Consider the following 14,582-nt stretch of genomic DNA (forward strand, 5'->3'; position numbering starts at 1 on the left):
TTTTGCACACTGACGACTGTCTTACTGTCTTTACCCTCACTCTCTGTGAGTGTGCACCTCTCATTAGCACCAGATTAGTAATGTTTTCAAATGGAACAAGTTTTGGGGGGGAGGGTGTCTCCAGTTGTTCTGTTGTTTGGATTAGTATGCAGTCTATTAGATGGATAGCTCTTGCAGCCATGTGCCCTTGAAAGCTTTGGTTTAATTCGAGATGCTGCTGAGCATATCAAAAGTGGTAGCCACAGACATTACTGTTACCACTCTCTTACCAAGGACATATTTTGTTCTGGAACATAGCCCAAACCTCAAGTGCATAGTTTTGCATGTAATAAATAGAGGCTAGCAATCAGTAAATTCTGGGTAACTGTTCTTAGATTTTTATTTCTTGAGTTATTTCTAAACCCTTAAAGTACCCTGGGATTTGGAGAAGTTGAGGAGAGTGCTGGGCACATATAGGTGTGTGTAATCTTACCCTTTGTAGCTAACACTTCAATTGTATGAAGTCTGTATCAGAAGATTCTGCACTGACTGTTGGTTCAAAAGAGTATATGATAGATGTCCAAGATTTGGTATTTGCCTAAGAGAGGCTAGGAAAGAATGTAAAAATTGGGGTTACAGTTTAATAATACAAGTGAGTTTAGTTGGTTAGGTGCTTGAGATTTGAGCTACACAGACAAGGACCTGTCCTTGAGATAGTAATCATAGGCCTAGGTTTGAAATATGTGCCCCTGGGAAAGGAGGACCTGGGGTATAGGAATGAGGACCTGGGGTATAGGAATGGAGGTATAAGAAAAAAACAAAACCCTGACTTGGAAAGGTGAGTGCTGGCCTGTGACAGCAGGGACCTACCTTTGGGAGGTGTATGCTGGCGTAAGATAGATAGGGAGGCATGGGACAAAGGTAGAAACATCGAAATCACCATAAACTCTATGTGGTGTTGCTGCCAATAGATCTAGCCTTATAAAGAAACAGTCTAATTTTTAGGAATGAAAAGAGGCCCCGCACCATACTTCTGGGAGTCCTTCCTTGATCCTCTGCAGAGCCTGTTTTCACTCTCCTTTGATATGCATCTTTCAAATGTTCTTTTCTTGAAAATTCTGCCTGTAGATGTCTAAAAATAAATGTTTAAAACTTTGTTTCTCTCCTTTTACTTGTGGCTTTTATATTAACTTCCTCTCTGTGCTGCATCATTTCCTTTTCATGCTAGCCAATGAGGACCACTGGCCAAAGGTATGTAAGATCATTTTTCCCCTTTTTTTTTTGTTTTTTGTTTTTTGTTCCCTGTTGTTAATGTGTAGGTCGTCCACCTAAATACAACACGGTGCTGGGGTTTGGGGCTCTAACCCCCACATCCCCCCTATCCAGTCATCCTGACTCCCCTGAAAATGAAAAGACAGAGACCACATTTACTTTCCCCGCAACTGTTCAGCCTGTGTCCCTGCCTAGCCCCAGCTCCACAGACGTAAGTAATTCTCGGGGAGGGGTTTGTTTTTGGAAAGACATGCAGAACCAGCCACAGTGGAAACTGGCACAGATTTTGTTTCTTTAGACTCGCTCACAATTTGTCATGGTTCAGTGCGGCAAAGCAGGCTGAAGCCCTTTAAACCCCTTCATTTTTACCTCATTGTGCCTGTGTTCTTGTACTGTAGATATTTTATAGCTTTCAGTCATTGATGGGAATATTGGAATGAACTGGTCATAGTAGAAGAGCATGTTTCCTTTGTGTAGAGTACCTAAGATCTTGTGTGACTGAATTAAATCTGTCATCCAGTAAGGAATTGGAAAGAGGAACGTGTATCTTACTTACAAAGCTATAGTAGCAATAAATTGTTTCTTCACTATAAGAAGAGGAACTTCTTGGATCACCTACCGGGCACAGTGCTTGGAGCACTTGTCACAGGAAGTTCGTGTGGTGTGACATTGAACATTACTTTGCCTCTGCACTCCCAGCTCACAAGACTTTCCCTGTGCAAATTTAGTTATCCTGGTACAATGTCTAAAGGAGCAGATGACAATGTATTATTAACTGAAACATAAAGATTTTTTTTCCCTTCAGTGCAGAGCTTGTCTTAACTGACTTCCTAAGAACCATCCATCAAATTCTCTATTCTTCTTGTTCCTTGCAGACAAAAAATGGTGACAAAATGTTAAAGAAGGCAGGGTAGACTTAAAAGTCATACCAAAACCTGAAAAAGCTTATGATTGAAAAAAATAAGGCTGAGTTACTATCTAGACCATTGGCCTGTCCTTCATTATCCCAATACTATAATTAAGACTCAGTAAACTACATTTTATTTCAAAATGGTGAGTGCAAGAAAAGGATCTATACATAAATCTGAGGATAAAGAAAATAGGGTGCTGTGACTATACTGGAAATAGAGAAAGTGAAAACACTGGTTACACAAGTATATTCAGCCGTTCTCATCTGAAAATAATTCTTCAAAAATAATTCATTTTAGTGATTGCTCAAATGGTCTCTGTTTACAGGTAGAAAATATACTTGTTTCTAATTGCCCGTGCTGCAAACTGCCCCTATAAGAGTCAGGTTGAGCTTTTTCTTCTTCACACATTATCACCTGTAATAAAGGTTTGGCAGGCCAGATTGGAACTTCAGTATCACCTATGCAGCCCCATGGTCCTCTTTATGTTCCTACAAATGTGACTTCTTGCATCTGGTGACCTATTGTATTGATGACTTGCTAGGTAGAATAGAATTCAGCTGCTTACCCTTGAACTATTGGCTTTAAAAGGCTAATAGGCATACACAATCAAAAAAATAATCATTTCTGTCACTAAAGATGGCAAATATAGTTCTGATTAAGAGGGAAAACTGAGTAAGAAGGGCCATTTTTCATAGTCACTTTTCAGAGTGGAAGAGTATGTTTATCAGGAAAACTTTTCTGACAGCCAGATGAATGAGGCTGTGGAAACAGCCTCCCAAAGGAAAGCTGTAGCAGTCCCATCTCATGGGACTTTTAAAACTAAACTGTACAAATGACTAGAAAATATGCTGTGATGAACAATCTTGCATTGGCCCCAAGAGATAGAATGGCTGATCTGTCCCTAACTTCTGTGATTTTACTCTGTCTTGTCCATGGAGCAGAACAGATTCTCAGAACAGTTAGACAAGCTGTTACCCTGTGTATTGCAATACCAGGCAGAGTATTCCAGAATTTCAGCCTAGTCCAGAAAGTCCTTTCTTGGGTGAATTTGCCTCCATGATTAAGCATACTTTACTATTTTAACAATAGTTTAATAAATACAAATATTCCAAAAGAAATGTGAAAAATAACAACAATATAGATGGTCAAATGTCTTATATTCCTATACAGATACATAAAACTTGTTACAATTATCTCTCAACTCTAGAATGCTATACTGTGTTGATACATAGCACAGTACATCCTCCAAAATGATACAGATCTCTATACCAAAATGTTAACAGACAGGTTATCTAGTTTGTGAATAGAAGGCTGCATTAAAACATTAATACTAGTTCTGTTTTGATTTTTAAAAAGGACTTCAGTCTAAATACATATTTTCCACCAATCTATCTGGCTTTGTAGATCAGATAATTCAGAAGCATCTGTCACCCTCATACCTATTTCCAGTGAAATAGAAGCATTCTGGGTGCCTATTTCCCTTAAAGTAAAAAAAAATTCTGGGAGCAGAAATCACAAAAAATGTGAGTCCATTTTTAAAACAACTCAATTCATTTGTTTTAAAATTTGAACTTTCATATTTACGCTCCCTGAAGTAGTAGCAGCTATTGTATGTCTGGTCTATTCTACTATCACTGTGTGATGTGCTGGGATCCTGGTTTTCTCTGATTTAAAAAATTCCCCAATTTTTAGTTAAGAAAAAAAAAAGTAACCCCAAATCCACATTTTTCCATAATTTCATAGATTCATAGATGCTAGGCTTGGAAGGGACCTCAACAGGTCATTGAGTCCAACCCCTGCCCTGGGCAGGAAAGAGTGCTGGGGTCAGATGCCCCAGCCAGATCTAGCCTTCTCTTAAAGACCCCCAAGGTAGGGGAGAGCACTACCTCCCTTGGAAGCCCATTCCAAATTTTGGCCACCCTTACTGTGAAAAAGTTCTTCCTGATATCCAGCAAGTCTCTGCTGCTCTCTGTCAGTGTGACCATTGTTCCTTGTTACCCGAAGAGGCACTCTGGTACAAAGATACAAAGCTGTCAACAAGAAGTTTTGTGTTTTGTTTTGTTTTAAATCTTAAAATTTAGGGCATGTTATGGAAATTCAGTAAAAATGGCTGAAAAACCCCAATTCATAGATCGTAAGGCCGGAAGGGACCTTGGAATGAGACACCACTAATATATAGATATATATGTAGTGATGTTTCATTTTAATTATGGAAAAATGTGGATTTGGGGTTACTTTTTTTAACTGAAAATTGGGGATTTTTTTAAATCGGAGAAAACTAGGATCCCTGGTGATGTGTTTCTTAGTAGCTTTATTTAGTTAGAGGAAACCACTGGTTTCCTCTAAGCACAGGTCTGAAAATCTAATTTCTGTTTCTAGACATTCACAAAAGCAGCATGCAATCACATAATATCTTTGTGACTCACTTTCCTCATTTGTAAAATTAAGATAACAGTGGGCACATCTACACAAAACGTGATGTCACCATAGCGATGAGCTACGGTGACGTAACTCGTCGCTATGGCAACATAGCATCAACGCCGCCACTATTGTGCAGTAGCAACGAGCTTGTTGCTACTGCACAGTAGGGTCGAAAACAACCTGTGCGCTGCCAGGACTTTGCAATACTTGTGAGTAGTGCACAGACATTTAGTATTTGCTGAAGTACCAACTGCGCAGTCAGGGGCATGTGTAGACATGCCCAGCATTTCCTTTATTCACATGGGTATTGTGAAACTTGGTTAATATTTGTAAAACACTTTGATGCTTGGTTTGAAAGTGGCATATAAATTCAGATATTAATTATTTAAATACAGCAATATGAATGGTGCTATATATGAAGACAAAAAATTCTGTGGTACCCAGGAAAGATGCTAGCTTATTAAAGGTCTTTTTCTATTATACAGAGCATAGGAAACATTGCTTATTGTTTTCCCCTTCTTTTTTTCTGCAGTGGCTTAAAACTTAATATTTGCTTTCACCAAATTAAAATGATTTGGGTTAAAACTCTCCATGTTACAAATCTGCCTTAAACAGAATTTTTTTGGCAAGTTTCACCTAAACCAACTTAGCTGATTCTCAGAATAGGTTATAAAAATACAGAAAAATATGTTGTTTTTCCCATTTAAGAAAATGTTTTAAAACTACTATGTTGGTGCCTCTGGATTGGAACCTCTGCACTTTGGAGCAAGGACTTGAAATTTGGGTAGGGAATGGTCTTTGTATCAAGAATGTTTCTTTTGCCAGTCCATGAAGACAAGACTCACATTTGGCCAAGCTACATTAAAAAAAAAAGTCAAAGGTTTAGCTGAGATTATTGGCCCATGGGGCTAACATAATTAAGGCACATTGGTTTTGCAGTCAGTGGGCACGTCTACACATGCATTTGATCCAGGATCAGCTGTCTCGGCAGCTGGACAGCCATCTACACATGCAGGGAACCAGGATTAGATTTGCTGCTAATAACAGCAAACTGCTTCCGCTTCCTGGGGCTCTGAAATGGGCTCCTGCCACCACCAGGCTGGGACATTACACGACTCCTGCTGCCCAGTTGGGGACAATGTCCCCCTCCTCTGGCAGCAGGTAGTTTCTGGCCCCGGCTCTGACTTGGAAAGAACTGCAGGGGAGGGACAGGTCCTAGCCCACTGCCTTGATCCACCAGTGGGGCAGCTAACAGGTAGCTTGCTGCTAGTTGCCCCACCAGCAGATTGGGGCAGGGGGCTGGGACCTACCCCACCTCTGCAGCTGTTTCCAAGCCCTATACCTCAGTCTCCCGATTGGGGCACAGGGCTGCGACCTACCCCTGATCAGGACAGTCCCAAGCACCTATTCTGCAATTGTGGGGCAGAGGCTGGGGAGCTTGTGACCCACTCAGCTCCATGAGCACAGAGCTGGGTGGGGAACAAACAGGCTCCCCAGCCCAAGCCAGCAGGGAGCTTCCAGTTGCAGCTCCGCAGTCATGGGGCTGGTGCTGGGACACCCTTATCTCCCAGCGCCAGCTCTGTGATGGTGGGGCCAGCGCTGGGAGATCCTCATCTCCCAGCCGGAGCTCCATGGTTGTCAGCAACAGTGGGGCCACTGTTGTGAGATCCTTATCTCCCAGCCTGAGCCCTGCTGTCAGGGGCAACAGCAGAGCCAGCACTGGGAGATTCTTATCTCCCAGCCCAAGCTCCATGGTCATGGGGCTTAGGGTGGGAGATAAGGGCTTCCCAGCCCCGTTCCCCAAATGCGATTTTGAGGCAGAGGCTGGGAGATAAGGATCTCTCAGGCCCCGCTCCCTGATCGCTATCTCAGAATGGGTTGCTTTGAGCTCCCCTCTGCCAGGGCTGGGGGGCATAGTCTCTGCCCAGGCTCCAGTAGCAGAACCTGGCCTGGCAACACACAGTTTCCAGGGGCAGGGAGCAATCTCCTGCCCACTGGTGGCCGGCTGACTGGAAGCAGGTTTGCTCCTGGTCAGGCATCTACACAAGTGCTACTGCGCCGTTACAAATTGCGAGAAAATTTGCTACTTGCATTCGCAGGTAGCAAATTTACTCGCGATTAGTGAGGTTTACTATGCAGTAAGCATGTGCACATGCTTACTACTCAGTAAACTACGCTAATTCACAGTAAAATATCTCGTGTAGATGCGCCAGGTAGCATACAAGGGAGTACTGTAGCAAGTATCACATCCAGCTGCCTTTGACTCCCCATCCTATATGACCATTTACACCTGAGTTGCTTGAGAACACAAATTTAGAATAGAGCTTAAACTAATGGCTGTGAAGCTAGTACCTGATGGTATAAGCCTTTGAAAAAACTCAGTTTATACATGCTCACTAGAGTCTGGCAGCTAAATTGTCCCATGATTTCAGCTGCACTGAACATGCTGCAATTCCTCATAGCTCCTTCATTTTGACTAGACTTTGTGCGTACCATTACTGAGTATGCTCCCCCTGGAGTTGAGTACAACCTTCCATGCAATTATTCTTCCTGGCTGCCAGAAGTGGCTGTAACTCTCAAACTGAGAGCACTATTACTTTTTTTTCTTGTGCTGTCCCATGAATCAGATGATGGAAGAGGAAAAGCTGCAGTCTGGGAGGAAAGGGACAGAAATGGGGTAAGAGAAAAGGGTAAGAGTATGAGGTAGATATGGGTTAGGAGTGGAAACTGGGAAGATAGAGTTATAGGAACAAACAGTGGGGAACCAAAAATGAGGAGACAGGAATAGGAATAAGAGATTAGAATGAAGGACAAGAACTTTGGAAGCAGAAAGAACTGGGGAGGGGGAGGAGAACAAGATCAAGAAAAGAGAAAGGGTTTGAGTGGCAGCTAGACAGTAAAAGTATAGGTAGAAGAGTAGAGCAGGAAGAGAGAAAGGTAGAATGGGACAGGGAGACAAAGATGATGCATAAGTGTTGATAGTTGGGGGGCATACCTCTGTGCCGCCCTCGCTGCTGCTGGGTGCTGGCTCTGACTGAGATGCAGCCTCATTTCCCACAGTGCAGAAATCATATTGCCTTCACCACCCCTGCTTCTGCTGGGTCCTGGCTCCAGCTAGGCTGCAGCTCTGTGCCCCACTGTCAGTGCAGGAATCTGGGGGGGGGGGGGGGCACATGCCCTCTGTATGTTCTACACCCCCCGCCCCTTACCAGTGCAGAGAGGAGGGCTGACATAGGGCAAAAGAACCTGCAGCCACTTCACAACACTCCTTACTAAAGAACCTGAAAATTAAGCCTTTTATTCTCAAATTCAAGTGTTCTTTTGTATAGCGGATAGGTACATAGAGGCAGGGTCATTTAGAAGATAACAACCTTCTGTTGCTACCAATAGCTTTTTTAGCAGCAGTACTTGAGGTCTGTGTTGTGGATCTAAAGATCCCACCCCTTATGATGACTCACATGGACAGTCCATTTGTTTCCATGCCATATTTTTTCTATTTTTAAGTTCTTGCATCCAATAAATAAAAACAGTATTAAAACAATCCTTCTGGATACGAAGTCAACCGCTAAAAATTAGGAATGCTAGAATTGCGATTGCATTTGTTTGTACAACTGAAATTCAGCTGCATTTTGTTTATTATAATAATTGTTAATTGCACAATTGCATACTACTTTTCCTGAAACATATATGTACATGTTATTGTTTTGTTAAGTTCTATTATGTTAGTACACGAAGTACTTCAAGACTACCCATACCAAAGCTGTACTTGTTACAGGAACAGAGTAAGTTGGGCAAAAAGTGACTGTAAGTCACCTTTCATGTTTTCTCCATTCAAGGGCTGGCAGCAGGCCATCTCAGCTCCAAGCTGCCAGATGTGCAAGGGAGTCAGTTGGGCCTTTGGATGATCAGAGTGTAAAAAGAGTGCTAAAGGATGACAGGGCCATTGCTGAGAACATAAATATATTCTTTGCATCTGTCATCACTGTGGATCCTTACCAGATCCACTCCTCTCTAGAAACGAGTCTGTGGAGCTGACCCACGTTGAGGTTTCAATAGATGAGGCTATGGAGGAAAGCGAGACACTAAACAGTAGCAAATCACCAGGACCTGATGGCATTCATCCTAGGGACTTGAAGGAGCATGAATTGGAAATTGCTGAACTCCTAACTGTAGTATGTGACTTCTCACTCAAAACAACCTCTGTACCAGAAGACAGGAGGGTTGCCAGTGTGACTCCAATATTTAAAAGGGCTCTAGTAGGGACCCAGGGAACTACAGGCTGGTGTGTCTAACTTCTGTTTCTGGAAAACTGGTAGAAACAATAATTTAAAAAAAGAATTATTCAGCACATATGAATGAATATGACTTGCTGGGGAAGAATCAGCATGGTTTTGTCAAAGGGAAATCAGGCTTCACCAACCTATTAAAGTTCTTTGAGGGTGTCAGGAAACAGGGGGATATGGGGGATCCAGCTGACATGGTATATCTGGACTTGCAAAAAGATCCCCCATCAAAGATTCTTAATGAAGTTAGGTAGTTATGGAATTATAGGGAAGGTCCACTTGTGGATTAGAAATTGGCTTAAGAGTAGAAAACAAAGAATTAATATAAGTGGTCAGTTTTCAGGATGGAAAGATGTAAAGGGTCCTCCAAAAATCTATACCAGGACCAATGCTGTTTAACATATGAATGAGCTGGAAAAGGGGGTGAGTGGTGAGGTGGCCAGGTTTGTAGATGATGTAAGTTTATTCAAAGTGATAAAGACCCAGGCAGACTGTGAGGAACAACAGAAGGAGCTGTGGCATTATTGAGCAAATGAGCAACTAAATGGCAGATGAAAGTCAGTGTAAATAAATGTAAAGGGATGTACACGGACAAAAATAAATCAAACTATATCTACACTCTGATGGGGGGGTCTACATTAGCTGTTACCCTACAGGAAAGAAATCTGGAAGTCATTGTGGACAGTTCGCTAAAAACATAGTCTCAGTGGTCAGCAGCTGTCAAAAAGGTAAACAAAATAGTAGGAATTATTAAGAAAGGAGTTGTTAATAAAACAGAAAGTACATTATGCTCCTTTATAATCCATGGTGTCTCTATACCTTGAATACTATGCCCAGTTTTGATCCTCAGAGAAGGTACAGAGAAGAGCAGCAAGGATGGTTAGTGGCATGGAGGGGCTTCCATAGGAGAAGAGAGTAAAGAGGCTAGGCCTATTCAGTTTAGAAAAGAGATTCTTGAGAGGGGACATGTTAAGGGTTTATAAAATACTAAATTGTGACGAAAAAGTAAATAGGGATTTATTGTTTACTGTCTCTCATAATAAAAGAACTAGGGGTCACAAAATGAAACTAGTAGGTAGTAAGTTTAAAATGAGCAAAAGGAAGTTCTTTTTCACATAGCATGTAATTAAAATATGGAACTCATTGCCCCAAGATGTTGTGGAAGCTATGGTTTAACCAAATTCAGAAAGGGATCAGATAAATTCTTGGAAGAATGGTGCCTCTAGCCATTGAGCATGAGAGTTGGGGATACAGCATCTGAATCACCCTCTAGAGGCTTCAGGTGGGAGAGAAACAGGGGAAAAAAACCTAGTCATACCATATTCTCTCTCCTTTTCAGCTTCCATTCTCTGCCACTGTGTGACACAGGATACTAGTCAAGATACACCTATGGTCTGACCCAGTAAATGCAATTCTTAGGTTCTTATGTGAACTCTCAGCCTCAGCAAAGCTGCACTAACTTATACTTGTCTGATGGTTCACAGGCAGCCCTGTCCCAGAAGCCAAGAACAGCCAGAGTGCAGCAAAGTAGAGGGAGCACACCACAGCAGACAAGCCCATGTTGTGTATGTGTGTTTGTGTATGTGTGACAATGGTAGGACCTGGGACAGTGTTTGGGGGATCAAGTATTAGCTGCAAAGAGCTGATGAACCATCCTCCAGTTACTAATTCCCAGGAAATGTTTTGTGTTATTCCATTATTGCTTTCCATCATAGCCCTATGAAAATAGGGCTGTGAATTTTGTGTGTGTGTTGCCATTCCAGTTGGTACATATGGAGTACATTTAGACTGTTGATGTGCTACTTGTTAACTAGTCTTGTTATTTGAATCGTCTTTCAATAGTTTATTGAATTAGAATATTCCACACCTAAATTGTTACTGTCTTATGCAAGTGTCACTCCCACAAGGAAATCAGCTGCTTGTGTCCCTGCTTAAATCTAATACTTTGAGCATCAAATTCCATAGCATTTTATGGGTCTGATTCTGCAATGGACTTGGCACCTCAGGCAAGGTACTGAATGGTCTCCAGTGCCATTGTGCTCAACTGAGAGTTGAGGTTACTTAGCATCTCACATAATTGGGCTTTGCATTAGGATAGAACTGCAGAAGGCTCCAGGAAGTGTTTCCTTTTATTAGTTGGTGGCAGAACAATTTCTTACTGTTTTTATTATGTTTCCTCTCTGTCTTCTGTTCCTTCCCTGCATCTAAACAGTTCAGGAAAGAGGAGAAAGAAACTCTTTCCATCCTGGCTACACAGATCCCTTCATGGAAGTCAGGAAATGACATTGATATGATTCTTCAATTAATCTTTAAGCATTCTTCAGTATAGAAGATTAAACAGTCCCAGGACGTAACATTTCTTTGATCCGTGGGAGTTACAGAATCAAAATATGGCACTAAGGACTTCAGAAAACAGGGCAACAATGTTAACCTTGGGAATTAGGGGAAGAAAAGAGCAGTTCCCATCACACTGAGAACTTACTGCTTATGAAATGTGAAAGTTCAAACCTCAGCAAGATGCATCTGTGTGACTTTCTTTGAAAATATGTTGAATACATTATTAAAATATATGCTACTTGTTCTTGCCCAATAACATGTAAAAGTGCATGGCAAAGTCTAACATAATGCTAATGTGGCCAAAGTCATCATATAACATATAACATATAAACTAACTCTGTTCAAAATGGAGCTTTTTGAACAGACTGACATTTCATATTAAAGAGGAAAACAGGTACACTGTGCCTCATTTTAGGCAAATTAGGTTCAAGGTCCTGAAAGCCTTTTCTGTGGAATGTCAGTTGAATTCAGCAAAGATCCATGTGCAGGGGGTTTAAGATAGAAGTAGGACACACATTCCCTGGCAATTCAGGTGGGCAGAGTATAAAATATAGGTACCCTTTTTCTGTTTCCTATTTTTTAATCTGCTTTCCTTTTGTGCCCTTCTCTTCAAGCATCTCAGATAAAAATATTACCAGAGATGCTTATGACAGGAGGAAAGAGGGGTGGGAAGGTGGGGGAAAGGAAACAAAAGCCAGACCTAACTTTATTTTAAATTTTGCACCTGATGGAGTTATTGGGTGTTAATATTGGGGAAAGAAAGTCCCTCTGATGATGAAAAAACAACTAAACACATTTTTTTAAAGGGAGACTTAAGTTCTCCCCTGTTCGTAAAAATACTTAAACCTGTGGGTACATAGTAAGCGTTTTCCTTCTTGGTATTTTTCAGTTTCCTCATTATGTCCCATGCCCTAGGTTGATAATGAAGCAGAAAGTGTTACTTATAATAGATAGACCTATTGCTGAGCCACAGCTTTCCTGGTGTAATGTGCAGTAACTTCAGTGAAGTGAAAGGAATTTTATCAGGATATTGAACAGTTTACCATGAAGTAAAGGGGCATGAGGTACTATTAGATGTCAGCTTCTCTGAGATAACTGCATGATCTTACCCTACAATAAGTAGGTAGAACCTTAAGTAAGTGAAAGAGGGCTAAGTTATTGCAGTTTAGCTTTCATCTACAGTGGGAAAAGTGTATGCACACAGGGAATTACTGTGCAACTCCTGCTGTGCAATAAAGTTCCATCCTCTTTTGCCCTCTGGTAGGTTGTTCATATGTCCATACCTTCAGAGATAAATTTGGCCCATTTTTTTCATTTATAAACCAGAATACATTTTGCTTTGAGTATAACAGTTTGAAGGGGTGTCATGTGCAGTCTAAATTCTTTTAATAGCCACACGTGGGTTCCTGATGAAAGATACTGAACAAAAGGCAGCCTTGTTTGTACTTTACCACGATGGATCTGTGCTTGCATCCAAAGAGTAGATGGTCCAAGCATGCTTCTTGTTAGCACCATCAAAAATATTTGAAAGTTTTCTTAACTTATATGGATGATGGGCTATCAGTTGTTACTAAAAACAAGCATTCTATATGACCTGGAGATGGCAGAGGAAATCACATTTCTGACATCCTCACTGGTGTTCCTGTTTCATTCTTGAAAAAGGGCTTGGCCAGTCAGAATCCACTTAGCAATAGATTGTGCTGAAGAGTTTATGTTCAACTAAGATGAAGATGTCAAAGGTCAAAGTTCACATTTTGCCTTCTCTCTCCCTCCCTCCCTCCCCCTTCATTTTATAGGGCGATATCCATGAGGATTTTTGCAGTGTTTGCAGGAAAAGTGGGCAGTTGCTGATGTGTGACACATGTTCACGTGTGTATCACCTGGACTGTCTGGACCCACCTCTGAAAACCATTCCCAAGGGCATGTGGATCTGTCCCAAATGTCAAGACCAGGTATTGTTTGACAGACAGAGTTACATACAGTGCGCTACAAAGATTTCTCTGGGCTAAAGAAAACAACCTGATCAATTTGGCTTGGCTAGATCAGGACAGCCTGACATTGAGCAAATCTATTTGATCTGTAATTAGGATTGTGTGAATTTGGTCAAATTGCCACTGTGAGAAAGCTTATGAATGCTAATCCTTTTAAGTCTTGTTTTTGTGTTTCCAGACTCAGGGTCTTTTTTTTGTTACCCTTGTATTACAACTCTGCTTTTCTGGGGCAAAGGATACAAACTTTTGGGAAAGGTTCTCTGTGACCCCCTAGGGCTTTTCCTATAGCTTTCCACTCTTAATTTCTTATAAAGGTGATGGTTCTTTGTTCAAAATAAATAGGGTATTTGAACAAACCTACCTTTCATAGAGAAAATACTAAGCCACTGCTTTCTTTGTATGACTCAAACATCAGAGGAGTTGTTGTTCCTGTTCTCTTAGTGATGCCCTCTAATGCCAATATAATGCCTTTAGATAAAAGATTTGGACTTTTTCTCATAAAATCCTTCTAAAAATACTCAGAGGTTAGGATGAATAGATTATATTTTAATATTTCATCTATAATCACATCAGGAGTACTTTGGAACTTCCGAAATCACAAACGGATTGCTGTTAAGCCAGCAACTAAAAGCTATCACCATTCTGTCTGATTTAGGATAATATTGTGGTAGTCCATGTGACCCTCTGTAAACCAGATGATATCGTAAGAAAGAAGTCTGCCATTTTCATGTGGATGTTACACTGCTCAGCAAAAAACAAGTAATTGGAAGTAACTTGAGGAAAAATCCTGCTCCATTTACCATCCTTACCTGCCTTTATTGCCCACTTCTTTGTTATATTCAACTGATGGGTCACCAAAAGTAAAGAAAAAAAATAAAATTTCTCAGACATTTAACTTCAGAGTGACTGAGGCCTCAAGTCCTTGAGGTCATACTTATGATTTCCTATCAAGAAGACCCAACATTTTCATCCTCTTTGAATAAGGTAATTTAGGCAGGAGCCTAGACATGAATGATGCTTACCCTTCTGAGGAGGGTTTAGTGATGGCAGTAAGGTGCTTCTGAGAATGGTTGGAGACAGGATAGTATTGTGTGTAATGTGTCAGATAAGTCTGACTTTCAGACATGTAGTATGGAGACTGCTCTAACCATTGGAGGCTTTCTCCAAGAATGATCTAGATCAGTAGTTTGTCTGGACCAAGTCAGAAGACAGAATGTTCTTTTCCAAGTAGAAAAGGATTTTAAAAAAAACCCCAAAATTAAATGGTCTATTTGTGGGTTGATGGCATTGCAACAACCCTTTGTCAATGGGGTAATTTTGTTATAGGTCATGTGCCTCATTCACCCAAAAAATGAAAAAATAAGAGGCATTTCACGTTAAAAAAACCA

At 41.1% G+C, this 14,582-nt stretch overlaps 2 protein-coding genes across 14 annotated transcripts in view; one reads left to right on the forward strand and one right to left on the reverse strand.

The window, feature by feature from the left end:
* The window catches only part of PHF21A (PHD finger protein 21A), a 268,370-nt gene that overhangs the window by 235,563 nt on the left and 18,225 nt on the right, over nt 1-14,582 (forward strand). For 6 of the 13 annotated variants that reach the window (XM_019519314.1, XM_019519313.1, XM_019519316.1 and 3 more), the window contains 3 exons: nt 1,299-1,462; nt 10,351-10,431; nt 13,000-13,155. In XM_019519314.1, coding sequence (XP_019374859.1) covers nt 1,299-1,462; nt 10,351-10,431; nt 13,000-13,155 — 401 coding nt within the window. Of the gene's footprint in view, nt 1-1,207; nt 1,231-1,298; nt 1,463-10,350; nt 10,432-12,999; nt 13,156-14,582 lie in introns of all 13 variants that reach the window. The other 7 variants (XM_019519320.1, XM_019519318.1, XM_019519319.1 and 4 more) reach the window with 4 other exon arrangements.
* Nucleotides 1-14,582, reverse strand: part of LARGE2 (LARGE xylosyl- and glucuronyltransferase 2) — a 100,183-nt gene that overhangs the window by 15,908 nt on the left and 69,693 nt on the right. The window lies entirely within an intron of this gene.

This window comes from Gavialis gangeticus, unplaced genomic scaffold (assembly GCF_001723915.1).
Source record: "Gavialis gangeticus isolate Ggan-Ray unplaced genomic scaffold, GavGan_comp1, whole genome shotgun sequence".
Classification (NCBI taxonomy): Eukaryota; Metazoa; Chordata; order Crocodylia; family Gavialidae; genus Gavialis; species Gavialis gangeticus.